Source organism: Aedes albopictus, chromosome 1, assembly GCF_035046485.1.
Source record: "Aedes albopictus strain Foshan chromosome 1, AalbF5, whole genome shotgun sequence".
Lineage (NCBI taxonomy): Eukaryota > Metazoa > Arthropoda > Insecta > Diptera > Culicidae > Aedes > Aedes albopictus.
In genome coordinates, this window is record NC_085136.1 from 110,294,653 (window position 1) to 110,315,259 (window position 20,607).

General features: G+C 44.5%; 1 protein-coding gene across 1 annotated transcript in view; it reads right to left on the reverse strand.

Annotated features, from left to right (window-relative positions):
* The window catches only part of LOC109432961 (CAD protein), a 70,391-nt gene that overhangs the window by 1,986 nt on the left and 47,798 nt on the right, over nt 1–20,607 (reverse strand). The window contains exon 5 of the mRNA XM_019709312.3: nt 4,038–6,056. Coding sequence (XP_019564857.2) covers nt 4,038–6,056 — 2,019 coding nt within the window. The remainder of the gene's footprint in view (nt 1–4,037; nt 6,057–20,607) is intronic.

Below are 20,607 nucleotides of genomic sequence, written 5' to 3' on the forward strand. Positions count from 1 at the left end.
CGTTTCAGGGGAATCCCGGGAGGACTCAGGAGTGGTTTTTCGGTGTTAAAATGGGATAAAATGGGGTTTCGGAGACGTTTAAGGGAATTTGAAGGTTATTCAAGGGTGTTTTATGGGAGTTTTAAAGGCGTTTCAACGGTTCTCAAGGAGGATTCAGAGAAGTTTCAGCGACGTCTTAGGGGCATTTTAGAGAGTCTCAGAGTGTTTCAGGGACGTTTGAGTGGGTCTGAGAGGGAATCAGGGAGTTTCAAAGTGTTTCAGGGAACTCAGAGGGGTTTAAGGGCGTTCCAGAGGGGTTTAAGGGCGTTTCAGAGTCTCAGAGAATTTGAGGAGGTTTCAGGAGGTCTCGGGGTGTTTCAGGGAATATCAGATGGTTTAAAGAACCTTTCAGGGGATTGCAGGGTTATTTAGGGCGCATTTCAGGATGTTTCATGGGTTTTTTATGGGCTTTTCAGAAAGTCTTATAGAGTTTCAGGTACGTTTCAAGGGCTTCCAGAAGAATTTAAGAGGGGTTTCAGAGGAGCTTTTTTCACAGGATCTTTAGGGGATTTAGGGGTATTTCAGCGGTTTTGAGAGCGAATTCAGAGGCGTTTCAAAAACTAGAGGGTTTCTTGGACATTTCAGGGAGTTTTAGGAAGTCTCAGATGAATTTAGAAAGGGTTTTAGGGATTCCAATGTTGTTTCAGGGGCGACGTGCTGCGAATATATAGATAACATAATAAATTCTCTGTATGCAGGATTTCTCTACGTGGTTTATAAACGACTTGAAAAGTCTGTTCCAATGTTTTCGAAATTGTTATTGCTTTAATGAATAGCATTTTTATAAAATATTGGGACCTGTTTAACAGCCCCAAATATAATTTCAAGCTGATTCAGAGGCTCAACGGAACTTCACACCGAAGCTCCGAAAGGGCGATGTCCTGTATGCTTCTTCAGCGGGAGCAATTCAAGAGGGCATCAGGGGGACTCAGGGCACGTTTCAGAGACATTTCAGGAACTTCAGAGTGAATTGAAGGGTTTGAGGTAGCCTTCCAGAGGGTCTCAGGGGCGTTTCAAGGGTCTCGGGGCTTTCAGGGTCGTTTCAGGAGGTCTCAGCAAATGCCAACGTAGAGTGTTTCAGATCTTACGGGGACAGAGGATTTAGTGGGTTTGAAGGGACATTTAATGGTATTTCAGGGAGTCTCAGAGTATTTCAGGGACATTTCAGGGATATCAGAGGAATCCCAGTAGCGCTTCAGACGTCGCTTGAGCGTTTCCGGGGTCTCAGAAAATGTAATGCTGTTGCAGGAGGTCCCAAGGGGTTTCAAAGAGTTCAAAGAAGATTCTGATGTGTTTTATCGGCGTTTTATGAGATCTCATGGGGTTTCAAGGACGTTTGAAGGGGATGCAGAGGCGTTTCAGTGAGTTTCAAAGGGGTTGAGTGAGGTTTCAGGGACGATTCATGGGTGTTTCAGGGACATGTCATGGGGTCTCAAGGGAGATTTAAAGTGTATGAGAGTATTTCAAGATGGTTTCAGGGGGTCTCAGAAGGATTCAAGGGATTTTAGGGGTATTTTAGACGCATCTTATGGGTACTTCGGAGGAAGGGGCGGCTAGAGAGGCGTTACAAGAGGTCTCATAGGGTTTCAGGTATGTTTTCATGGGGTCTCAGAAGAATTCAGTCTCAGAAGAAATCCAAGGACGTTTCAAAGGGTGTCAGGGTGATTCTGGAGGGGGGGGGGGTTAGTGTATTTCACAGGATCTCATGGGGATGCTGGAGCGTTTCAGGGGACCTGAGGGCGGCTTTAGGAGCGTTTATGAGGTTTCTTGGGTATATCAGGGAGTCTCAGGGGCGTTTTAGAGAGTCTCAGTTGGTTTCAGGTACATCTAAGGGATTCCAGTGGGATTTATGGGGTTCCAGTAGCGTTTCAGCGTCGTTGCAAAGGGTTTCAGAAAGTTTCAATAGCGTTTCAGGAGACCTCTGGTGGATGCAGGGGTACTTTACCGGCGTTTAAGGGAATTTCATGGAATTTCAAGGGCATTTTAAGGGCATTTCAAGGAGTATCAAGGTTACTCAAGGATGTTTTATCGATGTTTCATAGGGTTTCAGGCGCGTTTCAAGAGGTCTCTGGGTAATTAGCAGACATTTTGGGGATTTAAGGAAGCTTCAGAGGTGTCAGAGGGTTTGAGGGTTATTCAGGATGTCTTGGGGAATTTCAGGGCGTTTCAAAGAATCTCATAAGGTTTCAAGAACGTTTCAAGCGGTCTCAGTAGGATTTTCGGGGTTTCAAGAGTATTTCAGACGCCTTTCATTGGGACTCGGCAGTATTTTAGCAGCGTTTCAGGGCATCGCATAGGGTTTCAGGTACGATTCAGGGGGTTTCAGATGGATTCAGAAGGGGTTTCAGGGGGTCTCAGGGAAAATCCGGGAGGTGGGGGGGTCTTTTGCGGCGTTTCACAGGATCTAACGGGGATTCAGGGACACTTCAGTGTGACTTAGAGCTGCTTTAGGGGCTTTTCAAGGAGTGTTTTAGGTTTCTTGGAAATTTCAGGGAGTCTTGGGGTTTCAGGGGGTTCAGGAACGTTTCAGGGGCGAGTCAGATTTCAGAGGCGTTTCAGGAGGAATCAGAGCCACGTAATTATCCATTTGGGATGTTTGTACCATCACGTTTCAGGGGGTCTCAGGGACGTTTCAGGAGCTAATGAGAACTCAGGGTGTTCAGAGATGTTTCAGGGACATTACTGAGGATCTCAGTCTCATTTGCTCGAGCTGTCAGGCAGTTTCAAGGACGATTCAGAAAATATCAGGTTTTAAAAACATGTTAGAGTTTCTCAGCAGGATACAGAGGGTTCCAGGGTTTTTCAGGAGGTCTCACAGAAACGCCCCTTAAAAACACCTGAATGCTCTGAGACCTCCTGGAATGATGATAATAATGATCATGATTGTATACTTGAAACGCCCCTAATACACACCTCGGGGATCTCGGGTTGTATCAGTAACGTTTTAGGGGATCTAAGTGGGATTCTGGAGGTAGCGTTTCACAGGACCTCATGGGGTTTCAGGAACGTTTCTGGGGATCTCAGGGTTACTAAGGTGGTTTCAAGGACATTTCAGAGGCGTTCCAAAGAGTCTCAGAAGGATTCAAGAACGTTTCAACGGCATTCAGGACCATTTCAGGTGCGTCTCAGGGAGCCTCAATCGAATTCATGGAGGTTTCGGAGACGTTTCATGGGTGTTTCAGGAAGTCTCAGGGCGTATCAGTAACATTTTCGGAAATTTCAAGTAGACTGATGGGGCTTTAGGAGCGCGTCATGGGGTTTCATGGAATTGCTAGGAAATTTCAGGTCTTCGAAGATTCAAGTATGCAACAGAGATCTCAAGCGGTTTCAGGGGTGTTACAGTTACAGATAATCTTAGAAGGATTCAAGAACTTTTCAGGGGATTCTAGGAGGATTCCGGAGGATTCTGAAGGTTTCAGGAGAACTTAGGTGTATTGAGGTGTGTTTCAGAATAGTTCAAGAGGTTCCATACACGTTTCAATGTGTTTCAGGGGACTGAGGTATGAGCCTCTCCAGAAATTCAACACATCTGTAAGCATCTCAGTACAAGCGATATGGTACCGCTTCCTAAAGTGTCTCAGCCCGGATAGGATTGCCTCTGGCACACACCAACAAGATAAGCAAGGTCTTTTGAAACTCCGGAAGTTGGTGTACCGTCTAGGACAAAGGGGGTGTTCAGCTCTAGTAACCAGGAATAAAAGCCGGTTTCAAAACGCCAGGATCAGGATCAGGATTCAACCGGACCAAGGGCAGAAGTACCCTTGGTTCACGATAGTAGTCTCAGGGGGCTTCAGTAGCGTTTCAGGGGTTCTCGGAGCTCTTCGGCTTAAAACCAGTGTTTCGGAAATGGGGGTGTTTCAGAGGCTCTCAAGGAGTGTCAGAGACGGTCCAAGAATGTTTCTGGCCCGGTAAGGTATGGTAAGATAGATGAACGATTTTCCATATCCCTTCTCCTCTCTAAAACTATCAAATTAATACAAACTTTAAATCCAACTCACCATCACGGCACCCGGCTCCGGATGTCTCAGCACCACCACGTCAGCGTACCCGGACATAACCTGGATGCTGTCCTCCAGCGTTTCGCCTTTCTTCACCGACGAGCTTGTCTCGTCCATGTAGATCACGCGTCCTCCGAGCCTCTGCATGGCCGCCGCAAAACTGCAGCACGTTCTCGTACTGACCTCGTAGAACACCGAAGCCATCACCTTACCTCGCAGCAGATCATCCAACGGGCGATCCTTCTGCACCCGTCCCCGCATCGTCGTTGCCACGTTGAATATCTCATTCAGATGCTCCTTGCTGAACATATCCACGCTCAGCACGTGCTTTCCGGCGATGATCCGTTCTTTCACCGTTCCTGCACCAGGCGCCATAGTCTCCTTGATGTAGTTGCTCATCGAGTCGCAACGCACCCTCGGCATCGGCGAGTACGGTCTCATCTGAGCATCGCTCAGATTCGCTGCCGACTTGTTAACTTCCCCACTTGCCAAGAGTTTGCTGAAAATATCGTTTGTATGACCATCCGTGTCATAGAAATCCGCCGGCTGACGTGTGGTATCCAGTGATTTGGTAATCGACAACAGGTCCAATCCATCCAGCGAAGTGTTGATCTTCTCGACCGAGGTCGCCACAGTCGGTTTCTTCAACGGCCACTCACGCACGTTCTGGCCGTATCCAGGGTTCACCAAAACCACACCATCCACGAAAGCGGTCTCTCCGCGAAGAACCACCCGATGGACACGTCCTTTTACTCTCATTCCGGCAAACGGCGTCCAGCGAGCCTTGGACTGCGAAGGGCAATCCGGAATGACCCATTCCTCATCGAAGTCGACCTCCACGTAGGTGTTGGGTTGCTCTGGAAGGCTGAAGATTTTACGAGGGTTCTTGTAGAACTTGGCGATCAGGTCTTCCACGGAGAGGCGACCTTCGTTGACGGCGTTCAGCAGCAGGGGAAGGATCGTCTCCACGCCTGGGAAGCCTGGCGGTGGATTTTCCGACTCTTTCTCTTCCCTGGTGTGAGGAGCGTGATCGGTAGCAAACACGTCGATGACATCCATGTTGTCCCAGAGGGCCTGTTGATCTTCCGGGCTACACAGGACCGGTCGAACCTCGGCCTTTCCACGGCCAATTCGGGCTACATCATTCGTGGATAGGAACAAGTGATGCGGACAAACTTCGCAGGTAACCTTGATGCCGCGTTCTTTCGCTGCCTTGATGATAAGGATTTCTTCCTTTCGTGCCACGTGGCAAATGTGAATCGGACGATCCACCAACGATGCCAGAAGGATAATAGCAGCAGTAGATTCGCTTTCGGCATGTACGCAAAGTGGAGCACGCTTGGGCCAGTGAGACAGGTGCTTCTGCCAAACAAGCATGTCGTTCAGCTTCAAGGTGGTGAAAGTCTGGTTCAAATACATCTTGAGAGCGGCAGCTTGTGGCGCCAGTTCACTGATGCTTGAGAAGTTTGTCGAGGAAGCTCCGACGAACAAGGCATAGTCGCACCGGGCTCCCTTCTGAGCCAAGTCCTGGAACAACTGGAAGGACTGTCGATCCACGATCGGAGGGTTAGTATTGGGCATGGCACAAACCAGAGTAACTCCCCCAGCCAAGGCCGCAGCGGTTCCTGAGCTGAAGTCCTCCTTATAGGTCGCCCCTGGTTCTCGCAAATGTACATGGACGTCGATGAACCCAGGCATCTTAACCATGGTCTTCGATGACATACAATCCGTGTGGGTCTTCATCGGTGGAGCGCGTCCGATCCGGTGCATTGCTTCCACCAGCAGTTTGGTGCACTTGACATCTGTGACCAGTGGGATGGAGTAATCGACCGCTAGTCGGCGCGTCCGGTAACCATGGGTCATGAACGAGCTGACCCGTCGAGCTCCACCGCCTCTCATGGGAAGATTGATCACCATGTCGAACTGTTTGTTGGCCAGGAATTCTGCCAGATGTCTCAACTCTCCTCCAGTGTCCTCGCCGGTAACGGCAGCATCGAACGTCCATTGAACGCATTCCACCTGCAAAAAGGAAGGAATAATAACTGTTATATGCATGTCTCATTCAGAAGAAGTCATCAGCCTAGTAGGAGGTTTCAAATGATCCAATAATTTTCGATAAATCAGTATAATTTTCTGAATGATAACGAACGACATTCTCAACGATTTACTGAGTCGATAATTTCAGAATAAAATTTCTTATAGACATATTGATGTTTAATAAAAAAAAAAACCTAATTAATCCACCTAGCGGTAATGGTGCCTTTCTCGTGCCTTCGAAAACACATTTCAACACAACTCAAGTGACACGTTGATGAATATCGTACTTTCATACGTTTAACAGAAATCCATTTCATGGCATCAGAGATCATATCATATATCTGGTTTTTGATTTTTGAGCCTTGAACTCTTAAACAACAGCCACAATCTTGAATTTTGAGCCGCCATTTAGGATTTATGTTCAGCAGCTTGGAAATTCTGGTCACTATTTTTGGACTCCAGACTTCTTCCCCATATCAGATACACTCATATTGAATGGTTTTAGAGCGTAAACCTCCATTAAACAGCTGCCGTCTTGAAGTTTTTGCCGCCATCTTGAATTATGAGACGCCATATATGGCAGTGAACATATAGCCTTTCAGTACACTTCGGTGCACGAGAAAGGCAAAACAATATTTTCGAGCTTAAATTCTGTAGAAAACTAAGATATTTAACTAAACCATTTGATTAAAAGATCTGTTTTTGATAGAAAATTGAATAAACTTTCGAATGAGGGTTAAAAAGCTGCGATAAGTTTGACCATTTTCAAGTTATAGCCAGTTTGAGACAAGCAAAGTCAAAAACATCTAATGTTAATTACTATGTAACGGTTGAGATTTGACCATATGCGTACACATCACTCCTTAAAAAGTTTGCATTCACCCATATGGACTGATAGTATTTTCCTGCTAACCGTTCATCACGTTATCAAAAATGCCACTGTCGCATGTATGGGTTTGGTTCTCTTTTATATTTGACCACTTCCGGCGGGACATCCGGAACCAGTTCCGGAGCACTACCGGTTCTGATATGGTCTGAGACTATTTTCCTGCTTACACAGTTAGAAAATATCGCCGACTTCGGTAATGTTTTACCGAAATCTTAACGGCTGAGATTTGTTTGTTTTACAGGAAAAAATCGGTAAAGGTAGTAACTTTTACCGAAGTTCGTTGGAGTTTGACAGATAAACGATAACATTTTACCGAAATTTGTTATTTTTCTACAGAATTTCAGTAAAAATCCATTACCGAGCGCTCAGCGGTTGAGATTTCGGTAAAAATTACCGAACGCGATTAGCTGTGTACCGTTCATCAGATTATCGAAAATGCTGTGGTTTGATGTGTCGCATGCATGGGTATAGTTCTCTTTTGTGTATGGCCACTTCCGGCGGGACATCTGGGACCGGTTCCGGAACACTACCGGTTCATATATGGTCTGAGACTATTTTCCTGCTTACCGATAATCAGGTTATCGAAAATGCCACGGTTTGATGTGTCGCATGCATGCATGGGTTTGGTTCTCTTTTATATTTGGCCACCTCCGGTGGGACATCCGGAACCGGTTCCGGAACACTACCAGTTCAGATATGATCTGATACTATTTTCCTGCTAGCTGTTCATCAGGTTACCGAAAATGCCGCTGTTTGATGTGTCACGTGCATTGGTTTAGTTCTCTTTTATATTTGGCAACTTCCGGCGAGGCATCCGGAACCGGTTCCGGAACACTACCGGTTCAGATATGGTCTGAGACTATTTTCCTGCTTTCCATTTATCACATGATCGAAAATGCCGTGGTTTGATATGTCGCATGCATGGGTTTGTTGCATTTTCATGTCTGGTCCCTCCCAGAGGTACCGATCCGGAACACCTAAATGGCCATAACTCCGGAACGGCTGGACCGATCCAAACCATTTTCAATAGGAAACAATGGGACTATATGCCGCGTCGAATGAACCGTCGGTCATTAAAATCGGTTGAGGTTTACTGCCAAAAAGTGATGTGAGTTTTTTGTACACACACATACACACAAACACATACACACACACATACACACACAGACATCAACTCAATTCGTCGAGCTGAGCCGATTGGTATATGTGACTCGACCCTCCGGGCCTTCTAACAAAAAGTCATTTTTGGAGTGAACATATAGCCTTTCCAGTACACTTAGTGTACGAGAAAGGCAAACATATCCAAAAAGCATTTAAAATTCTATTTAAGCCCCAAAGGGCCCTTGAGAACTATTCAACAAACAAAAGAGTTAAGATGTAAAAAAAATCAAATAGTGGAGAACGGGGATCAACTCCAGCAGCCAACGAAGGAGAAGGAAATATTTTCCTCACCTGCCCCCCACCATTCCCACTGCCAACAATCCCATCGTCCCCTCGGGACCACCAGTAGGTATTCCTTCGAAGAACTAGTTCGCACCCTCGAGGATAGCTGCCTAGTCTTACAGTTACAGTTACAAACTTCGTGACTCGCTCAATTAGAACGACACCAAGGTATGGTGCCGGCGTATCATTTGCTTCCTAAGTGGCCTCACCATTCCCTTTGTCCACGAAAGGCGGGACACTAGCATTGGGCAGTTTAGACATCGATTTTTGTGAATCGATTCGAATCAGACCAGCAGAATCGATTCACCGATTTAATCGAATGCTTTGAATCGATGTTTCGCGAATCTTGGAGAAATTTGTGAAGAAACCTCATGATGAATTCTTGAAGCAATCCCATGATGAATTCCTTAGGGAATCTTACGACAGCTTTCTTAGCGAATTCCTAGAAGAGTTTATGTAGGAATCCCGGGATATATTGAAGGAATACTTGGATGGACTCCTCCCTCATGGTTTTTTTAAAGAAGTTCCTGGTTTAATTTTTGAATAACCTCCAGTAAAATTTTCTGAAAGAATTTTTGGAGACATTCCTGCAGAAGTACTTCGAATAATTCCAAATGGAATTATTGGAGCAATTTCCTGCGAATATATATATATATATGTTATATATATATATATATGTAGAAATTCTTTAAGACATCTTTGAAGGACTAACTGCAGAAATACCATAAAGGATCTCTGAAGAAATTCCAGAAGGAAACCTCGAAAAGAGCACTGAAACAATTACTGGAGGAACCTTTAAAAATATCCCAGGAAAAAATCCCCAAGAAATGTCTGGTGGAACCCCTAGATGAATTCTTAAAGGAATCGCTGGAGGAATTCAAGATGGAATCACAGACAAGAAGACGTCTAACTCTACCCTCTTCTCATCGTTACCCATTTAACGGTTAGTTCAAATATTTTGTAGTTCGCAAATCGCTCGGTCGCGGCGCTCGCATCGTTTGCGCTCCTGTTTGACGTTTGCTCACTACCGCCACCTACTGAGTGCTTTGCGTTACACAGCTTGGTTAGTATTGGGCGATTATGTTTTTGTGACGATGATTTTTATCGCAATTTGTTCCAAGTGATACGTCTGTTTGTCTGTGATGGAATCATTGCAGCAAGCTATGGAAAAAATCTTGGAGGAATTACTCATACTCATATAGTTTACAAAATTAGAAACAAATCTAAAACAGTAATTTTGATTCTTCAAAACTGCAATGCCTGTTTTCATATTCACATATCGGGTGCCCGATAACGTTGAGACAATGCATTCTGAAGAAAAAATAATAATATTTTTGAATCGAAAGAAAAATCGAATGAAAACAATCGATTCGATCAATTTTGTGGGGCTTCAACATCGATTCAAAAAATCGATTAATCGAAACAAAAACATCGATTTAAAATTGCCCAACGCTAATTGACGGACGGCACTTCTCCGACATTATCGACGTGGCGTCAACATCGACTCCGACCACTATTTGGTGATGGTCAAACTGCGCCCAAAACTATCCGGCGACCGCCACGGTACAGCCTAGAGCGACTGAAGCAACCGGATGTCGCCTCAGCATACGCGCAGAATCTCGAGGCCGCGTTGCCAGACGAGGGCGAGCTCGATGAGGCCCCTCTAGAGGATTGCTGGAGTACAGTGAAAGCAGCCATCAACAACCCAGCCGAGAGCACCATCGGGTACGTGGAACGGAATCGACGGAACGAATGGTTCAACGAAGAGTGTAGAATGGTTTTGGAGGAGAAGAACGTAGCGAGGGCGGTAATGCTGCAGCAAGGGACTCCACAGAACGTGGAACGTTACAAACAGAAGCGAAAACAGCAGACCCGCCTCTTTCGGGAGAAAAAGCCCCGCCTGGAAGAAGCGGAGTGTGATGAAATGGAGTTCTATCAGAAGCTCAACGCATCCCGCAACGGCTTCGTGCCGCGAGCCGAAATATGCAGGGATGAAGACGGAGGCCTCTTGACGGACGGACGTGAGGTGATCGAAAGGTGGAAGCAGCACTTCGATCAGCACCTGAACGGCGTGGAGCTCGTAGGCACGGGAGCCCACGGCAACGGAGGAAACGACGACGCCAGTGCAGCGGAGGATGGAAATGAACCAACTCCCACGCTGAGGGAAGTTAAGGATGCCAATCACCAGCTCAAAACCAACAAAGCAGGCTGGTAAGGATAGTATCGCAGCTGAACTCATCAAGATGGGCCTAGAAAAGTTGGCCACCTGTCTGCACCGGCTGATAGTCAGGATCTGGGAAACCGAACAACTACCGGAGGAGTGGAAGGAAGGGGTAATCTGCCCCATTCACAAGAAAGGCGACCATTTGGAATGTGAGAACTTCGGGGAGATCACTATTTTGAATGCCGTCTACAAAGTGCTATTCCAGATCATCTTCCGTCGTCTATCACCTAAAACGAATGAGTTCGTGGGAAGTTATCTAGGCGGCTTCATCGACGGCCGGTCGACAACGGACCAGATCTTCACCGTACGGTAAATCCTCCAGAAATGCCATGAATACCAGGTCCCAACGCATCACCTGTTCATCGACTTCAAAGCGGCATACGACAGTATCAACCGCGCAGAGTTATGGAGAATCATGGACGAAAAACGGTTTTCCGGGGAAGCTGACTGGACTGATTAAAGCAACGATGGACGGTGTCCAAAACTGCGTAAGGATTTCGGGTGAACTATCCAGTTCATTCGAATCTCGCCGGGGACTGCGACAAGGTGACGGACTCTCATTCCTACTCTACAACATCGCTCTGGAAGGTGTGATGCGACGAGCCGGGCCCAACAGCCGGGGAACGATTTTCACAAAATCCGGTCCATTTGTGTGATTTGCGGACGATACGGACATTATTGCCAGAACATTTGGAACGGTGGCAGAGCTGTACACCCGCCTGAAACGCGAAGCAGTAAAGGTCGGACTGGTGGTGAATGCCTCAAAAACAAAGTACATGCTGGTAGGCGGAACCGAACAAAACCGGATCCGTCTGGGTAGTAATGTTACGATAGACGGGGATGCTTTCGAGGTGGTGGAGGAATTCGTCTACCTCTGATCCTTACTAACGGCTGACAACAACGTGAGCCGTGAAATTCGGAGGCGCATCATCAGTGGAAGTCGGGCCTACTACGGGCTCCAGAAGAAACTGCGATCGAAAAAGATTCACCCGAGCACCAAATGCACCATGTACAAAACGCTAATAAGACCGCTGGTCCTCTACGGGCACGAGACATGGACCATGCTCGAGGAGGACCTAAAAGCACTCGGAGTTTTCGAGCGACGCGTGTTAAGGACGATCTTCGGTGGTGTGCAGGAGAACGGTGTGTGGCGGAGAAGAATGAACCACGAGCTCGCTGCACTTTACGGCGAACCCAAGGGCGAACCCAGCATCCAGAAGGTGGCCAAAGCCGGAAGGATACGGTGGGCAGGGCATGTTGCAAGAATGCCGGACAACAACCCTGCAAAGCTGGTGTTTGCAACTGATCCGGTTGACACAAGAAGGCGTAGAGCGCAGAAAGCACGATGGGCGGACCAGATGGAGCGTGACCTGGCGAGCATTGGGCGCGACCGAGGATGGAGAGCGGCATATGGCTTGTCTTAAATGTGATGTTCAACAAATAAATGTATGTATGTAGGGTAAAAGCACTAGACTTCGCCACTGCTCTAGTCTTCGCCCCCTCTATACAAATTCCATTTTTTATGTATGAAGTGGCGAAGATTAGAGCAGATTTTTAGGGGGGCGAAGTCTACCCAGACAACCTATTTACACGTATAATGAAGTTTGTGTTCATGTTATACGTACTTTTATGCGGTAAAGTTACATCGCATAAGATGCAGTAAAAGTGCCTTATGCGTACAAAAGTGAAGGCGCTATACGTGCATTGACGGAAAAATAATAACGCTATATGACTTCAGGCGATATCTTATGCGATGCACGGTGTGCACTATTGCGACGAAATGTATCACCTTATGCGACTTAATAATAATCGAAAAAAAAGCAATTCTTGTCACCTCAGTATTGAACTAAGAACCTTTGGATTTTCGAGCCACACTTCACACTGTGCACCAAACACTACTTATGAATCACACTGATTAAATGTCATGACCTTCTAACTCACCTCAGTGTTGAAATGCACTTGGATTCCGTGCGCCATCTAGAGCTCAAAATGACGACGAGAGACGAACCAGCCAAGGGCTGAAAGTCTCTCTAATAAAGACAAATCAATCACATCAATCAAAATGACGAAACGTAATTTCCCGCACAGTTATCACTATCTCTCTCTTGCTAGCACCACCTATTATAAATTAGCAGGTCATAATAAACAAAAATGATGACTTTATAACTTATTTTGTAACAATAATTATGACTGTTAACTTTCTTGTAGCTTTTTGGCACTCCAACAGCAATTCTTGCAATGTTATCACATATCACATCGCAATATGCCAACGTTAACGATTTTAGCTTATGCGAGTTTGTATGCACATTTTAACGAGTTGATTTTTACTTTTATGCGATTTAGTTTGTACACCAATGCGAGTTTCTTTGACATAATAAGAAAAGTACCATTCGAAGTCGTATAATCATCGCAGTGCGCAATTATGCGAATTCAATTGGCACTTTGCGAGTCCGCTCGAACTCTTTTGCGAATAAGTAAAGTTCGTCGCAATAAAACATCAGAATATCGTCTACTACGATGTAGTTATACATTATAAAAGTTAATTAGCACTCTTATATGATTTTGCCAGATACATCGCAATAAGTTCAAAAAATAACATCATATGCGATGAAAATTGTCATTCAGCCGTATATATATGCGGTAGTAAGTTAAAATAGTACTTTATACGATGTACAGCGTACATCCTTATGCGATTTCTGGTTGTCTGGGTAGTGTTTTTACCCTACTTGTTCTTGCATGTTGATTGATAATTTGATGTGTCACGGAGAATCGGAGAAAAAAAGTTTCAAAGTGAACAGGTCTAAAGTATATCTTGTGGCAGGCACAAAGAAACTCTATAGCCAAGAAAGTAAAAAAAAAATCCTTGACGAAAAGATCCTGGACCGACTGGGAATCGAATCCGTCACCCTTTACAGAGAAATGTAGGCCCTTCCTCTCTCCCTTCTCACACAGATCCCCGAGGTTTCACCATAAACCGTGCACTGATAAAATACTTTCGTAAAAGCTCAACGAATATGCTTCGTAAAACCAGTTTTCGTAAACGCTGAACCACGCTGAAACAGTACAAATGGAGTTGTATCATGTACGAAATCACGAATCCGACAGACGATAAGCTCGCTCATTCGTAGATTTTAGCTCCCGCTTTGTAGAATGAAACAAAACAAACAAATGTCAAACGTTTTTTTACTAAGGCTGATACAAATTTTATTTTGACTTTTTGTCCCCCCCCCCCTGTAATATTTTTAAGAAAATCACTCAACTTTGATAGTAGAACTTTTATTTAGCGCACCCTCTTCGTGTGATGTACACATATCGACTGACGCAGTTCCTAACTAGCTGTACATGAGAGGCCCTACGATAATGCACGTATGTGTGTTAGTAAAGAGCTACACTGAAGGAAAACATCATCTTTATTACACGCATTTTTCTTTGTTGAATTTCGAAAGTCTAACACGAAAGATGAAACAAATCAATGTGGAATTCAGTATTGCCATTCACCATAGCGATCTGGGGGAACAATCATTCGTCCACTACGAGTAGACAAGGGAGGATGACTTGGTAGATCAGACGACTGACTAGAGAAAGAATAGAACGAATTAGAATCTGATTCAGGCTCACTAAACCCCAAAAAGTCGGATTCACTAGTATCGCTGTGGTATTCACTGTTATCAACGGGTGGATACGAAACATTTGGCAAACCGTGATCAAGGCTGTTTCTCGTCACTGCTCTAAGAGGACTTTTAGGTGGACTTACAACCCTTTTCAGATGTGAATCTGGTGTTTGAACTGGATCATGATCTTCCAATGACGCATATTCTGGATGCGCGGCAGTGTTTGTAGTCGATGACAGGAAACGCCGATTTCGGTGGAAATGATTGCCGAAGCTATCCTTGACAACAAATGACCGATCATTCACTTTCCGTACCACAGCGCCATAACACCAATCTTTGGAGTTTTTCCTAAACATTACTGTTTGCCCTTCATTCAACGGAGTTAGTGGCTTTGCGTGTCTGTCATAGTAGGCTTTCTGTGTTTCACGCTTCAGCTCGTGCCTCAAACGAATGCGCGAATCATCCAGATTTGATTTCATCAGCAATGCTTCGTCTATTGGCATGCGTGTCTTTACTTGCCTTCCAAAAAAGAGTTGACTAGGAGACATACGCATGCTGGCCACTGGAGTCGTGTTGTACTGTAGGATATGATACTGGTATTGTTCTACTTCTCCAAGTTCATAGCATCGTTTGAGGATATTCTTCGCAATTGCCACAGCCTTTTCTGCCAAACCGTTACTCTGCGGGTAGCGGGGACTGGAGAACTGCAGACAGATATTATTTCGGTTCGCGTATCTGTCGCATTCAAGGGAATTGAAAGGAACGTTGTCACTCCGTATCTCTGTGGGATATCCGTAACAGTTGAAGAACTTATCAAAAAGCCGACACACACTGCTCATTGTCTTGTCATGTAGTCTATCGCAACAGATGAAACCAGAGTAAGAGTCAATAATTACCAGCCAATCATGTCCGCCATACTCGAAGATGTCAGTTGACACTTTTTGAAACGGATAATCGGGTATCGAATCTTGTACAAGAGGTTCTTTTTGGTTGTTCCTTTTGAATTTTTCACAAATCATGCACTGGGAAACCATTTCCTTCAAATCATTCGTCATGCAAGGCCAGAAGAATTGCATTCTTGCTCTTGCGAGAGTCTTCTCAATTCCTAGATGAGGAACATGCAACCACTTACAAATAGTACTCTGTAGTTCAGTTGGGACAACCAGCTTATGATCTTTGAACAGTAGAGAATTCTCGTAGTGCAGCTCGTGGCGGTATTTGTAAAAGAGTTGACTGAAATCATCCAACGCATGGTAGGAAGGCCAACCGCATTGAACGTACTTCACGATGCGCATAAACCTTTCATCCCGATTGAGCGTATCCACGTAATGTTCATAGTTCTCCTTAGACATGCAAGCACGTTTCGTCAGGGTATGCACCATTCCTTCCAGCTCACGATCAGTTTGATCTTTGGTCTGATCCGTCGTTGGCAGTGGTGCACGAGAAAGACAATCTGCAACTAGAACACTTTTACCAGGAACATAAACCAAAGATAAGCCCGGATACTTCAGCAAAGCCAAAAACATTTGTTGCAGCCTAGGAGTCACATCATCAATGTCGCGCTTTATGAGATTCTCCAGGGGCTTATGGTCTGACTCGACCATGAATTCTCGTCCATACAGGAAGTTATGAAATCGAGAGCACGCGAAGACAACGGCAAGTAACTCTTTTTCTATTTGGGCCCATTTTTGTTCACTTGGAGACAGGGTACGAGAAGCAAATGCAACTGGACCATTTTCTTGGAGAAGAACACACCCAAGTCCGTCCTTCGAACTGTCTGTTTGTACTTTGCATGGTTTGCAGGGATCGAAAATTGCTAGAACCGGCGCTTTCCCCAATGAACTACAAAGATCTTTGAATTGCTCATCATGCTGTTCCGTCCATTTCCATTCCACTCCATTATGAGTAAGATTGCGAAGCTGGGAAGTGCGCTTGGATAAATTGGGAATAAATTTCGCCAGGTATTTGAGCAGCCCAAGAAGTCGTGGCACGTCGGTTACATTGTTTGGTTTAGGCATCTCGGTGACAGCACGGACATCTTTATCCAAGGGACAGATTTTACCTTCGCCAATAGTATGACCCATAAAACTCACACTTGGTTGCCGAAACTGCAACTTATCGCAGTTAAACTTTACATTATTCTCGCGAGCTCTCAAAATAACTTGCAATAGAATACGGTCATGATCATCTTCATCAACTCCTGCGATTGCCATATCGTCAAAGTATATCTCAACACCCTGAATGTCACCAAAAATTTGGACCATCCTACGTTGGAACATCTCAGGCGCAGAATTCAAGCCCAAAGGTACTCTGTTCCAACGATTACGCCCGAAAGGTGTCATGAAAGTCGTCAAATCGGAGCTTTGCGAATCCAATTTCATTTGCCAAAACCCGCTGCTTAGGTCCAATACGCTAAACACACGCTTACCGGACAAACGACTAAAAAGGTCCTCTTGTGTAGGAATCAGAAAATGTTCACGTTTGATGCAGGAATTGAGCGGTTTGGGATCCAAGCAAATGCGTAACTTTCCGTTTGGTTTCTCAACAACTTGCATATTGCTCACCCAGTCTGTTGGGTAGTCGACAGGGGATATCACTTTTTGCTCAACCATGTGGTCCAACTCTTCTTTAACCCGGTCATGAAGCGCAAGAGGAATCCGTTTCTTATAATGCAAAGTGGGAACAGAATCAAGTTTGAGAACAATAGTACACGTTCCTGGAAACTCCCCAAGACCCTCGAAAAGATCACGATATTGATTCACAAACTCTTTCTTTGTAGTTGGAATACTCAGAGCATGACGAACATCGCACAACCTTTTTATCAGCCCAAATTCACTGCATGTTGTCAATCCAAGAAGAGGTTCGAAACCATCATCAACAATTAGGAACTCGGCAGAATGAGACACACTGTTTGTGGGATCAACGCATTTTAGTTCTGTTTTACCATGGATGTTTATTTTATTTGAACTGTAATCGAACACGGGACCATCAACAAAGTTTGTAATGGGAACATCGACTTTCTTAAAGATACTCAATGGTATGCAATTCACGTCTGAACCGGTGTCCAATTTAAACTCAACAGACTGCTCATTGATTCGATAAACTTTCTTCCATCTCTGAGCTCGACCAATCTCTTGAACGTTAGAAATTATTCTGCAAGAATCAATTTCGGAGTCATATTTCACACTACGTGCATTATAGTCCTTTTCTCTCTTACCTGCGTCAGTCCAATTCACTGATTGTACGGATTTCTTCCATCCTCCGGTTGGGGTCGCCTGGTTGACCCGGTTCCCCGATCCTCCATCCCTGGTCGCTTGATTGGCCCGGATATCGGCATCCTTCAGAGGGGTCGCCCGGTTGACCCGACTTCGATTTCCATCGTCCTTCATACGGCAGCATGACTTGAAGTGTCCAACTTCACCACAGATGTGGCACACGGCCTTAGCAGCTGGGCAATTTCTACGGTGGTTCCGATGATAAAACTTCCCACAGTTGTAGCAAGTATTGCGGGTGAGCGAATCGACTTCATCCTGTGTTTTTGTTTCGTTAGGCTTGTGCTCCACTGTCTTCACTTCCAATGGTCCTGCTTTTCGATCGAGTAGTTGTCTATTTTCTGCCGCCGCCTCAAAAATCTTGCAGGTTTCAATGACATTTGGCAGTGGATCATCCTTCCCATCGAGCAGCTTCAACTGCAACTTCTTGTCTTGCACACCAATGATTATTCTGTCCCTGATCATTCGGTCAGAGTACGACAACTGACAGCCGGAGCACTTGAAATCGCAATATTGCACCTGTGTGCGTAACTCCGTCTCGAAATCGCCGAAAGACTGTTTCTCTTTTTGTGCAATCAAGTTAAACTTGAACGCCTCCATTGCCACATTCTTGCGTGGCAAACAGTAGTTGTCGAACGCCAGAATCACCTCCGTTAGTGTGCGTGTACGGTTTTGGTTGTCGTCCACGCCGTTACCAACACCACCACCACCAGCAGCATCATCAACGTCATCATCCGCACCATCAGCAGCAGCCGCCGGCTCACGTCCGAACATGTTCTCCACGCTTCCATCATTTGGGTACAAAGAATTGTAAATCTCCACCCCGCGCGGCCCAACGAGCCACAAAAACGTAGCGATCTTGTTTTCTTCACTTTCTCCAATTTTGTTGTTCGCTCTCAGATAAATGGCGAACGCCTGCTTCCAGCGGGGCCATTCCTTTGCGAGATTTGCTGTATCGAGAGGCTGTGGCAAACGCATGTCGAATCCAGACGCCATTTCTGACCGCAACGCACGTAAATTCTCCTCCGCTTCAATCACTTTCTTCAATTTTCAATCTTCGGAAGCACAACACTACGGTAGGCATTCGTTGCACTTCTGACACCATGTAATATTTTTAAGAAAATCACTCAACTTTGATAGTAGAACTTTTATTTAGCGCACCCTCTTCGTGTGATGTACACATATCGACTGACGCAGTTCCTAACTAGCTGTACATGAGAGGCCCTACGATAATGCACGTATGTGTGTTAGTAAAGAGCTACACTGAAGGAAAACATCATCTTTATTACACCCCCCCCCTTCAAAAATTTTTGGCTGGATTTTGCATTTTGAGGGGGCAGATAAAAAAATATTTATCAAAATTTCGGGTCTTGCTTAAAATTCTTTAACAAATCCGATGAGTTTTTAATATTTTTCAAAATAAATGCTCTATTATTTTTATCCCCCCCCTCGACCGGTCAAAGAGTGGTGGGACAAAAAGTGAAATAAATATTTGTAACGGCCTAATCAAGCGTAAAAATAAAATTTCGCAACAAAGTTTGGCAGTCATCACTGATGTTTGAGTGGAGCGCAGAGACATGTGCATATGACGGTGCGTTTGTATTCAAGTTTAGACATTTTTCTTCTTATTTGCAAAAATGGAAGATTTCTCCAAATGCTTCCAAAACTCAACTCATATTCCCACATAAGTCAAGAGCTCTTTATTTGAAACCCTCAAGTAGACATGTTGTCACTATGAGGGGAACTCCAATAAATTGGTCGGAAGAAGTTAAGTATCTAGGGCTCTTACTAGATAAAAGCTTAACTTTTAAAAACCACATAGAAAGTATTCAAACGAAGTGCAATAAATACATCAAGTGTTTATACCCACTTACTAATAGAAAATCAAAACTTTGTCGCAAAAACAAATTTTTGATTTATAAACAAATTTTCAGACCGGCCATGTTGTACGCTGTCCCAATATGGTCGAGCTGTTGCAATTCCAGAAAGAAGCAACATCAGAAGATTCAAAATAAAATTTTGAAAATGATTCTGAAGTTGCCTCCATGGTATAGCACTAATGAGTTGCATCAAATTTCTAATATTGAAACATTGGAACAGATGTCAACTAAAATCATTGCCAACTTTCGTCAAAAATCGTTGCAGTCTTCTATTGCTACGATTAGTTATTTGTATAATTAGTTTAAGTTAGGTTAGGGTTGGGAAAAGTTGAAAAAATGTATTTCTGATACGCAGGTGAAAAATAAAGCCTGCAAAAAATCTTAACTGCTACAGCAAATGAAATGTAATATGTTATTAATTAGTATTGATAATAGCTTAAATTTATTTCACCAAATTAGGATGATAGTGTGTTATAATACACAGAACACCTAGATTAAGTTGAAGAATGTAAAAATTGATTGAGATACTAATAAAGATTATTTAAAAAAAAAAAAAAAAAACGGTGCGTGCGAGAAGAGGAAAGGAAGCATGCTCTCAGTTGGAAGTAAAAGTTATTTATAAATCGAATCAGAGTAGAAAGCGTTCTGGTTGTTTCCGAACGGTTTCAACAAGCGCCTACAGATGGATGTCTAGCACTGGTAGGATCAATCAGAAGATACGTGTTCGGAGCCTGTAAAAACTAAGCTGATATACGCGTGCTATTTTTTTTTTCCAACATGATTTATTCGGTCCGACAAAAAAAGAGACAGAAAAATCTGTGTTATTGTGTCGGAGTGATCTTTTTTACGAAACGAACTCAGGCACACTACGAATCTTTTCGTTGCAGATAACAACGAATGGCATTCGTAAACCGGACGAGCGATTTCGTACAATGCAACAAAATATTTTTTCAGTGTGGATATCTCAAATCCGAGCGTAGCCTTAAAATAGGTAGCCTTCTGCCGTTGAACAGCTTCAGGCAAATACTTGGGCAGGTGGAGTTCCTGCTATCCGGTACATCCGACCGAAGACCTACCAGAGGATCGTTGGACTCTATGCCAAATAATTCCCGGTTCATTTAGGTGGCAAAGGTCGCATTTGATCCGTGGACTGAGAAGGAGCTAAACCGTGGAACGATAGCAGATTGCATCAAGGGCATGAAGGAAACTGTGTA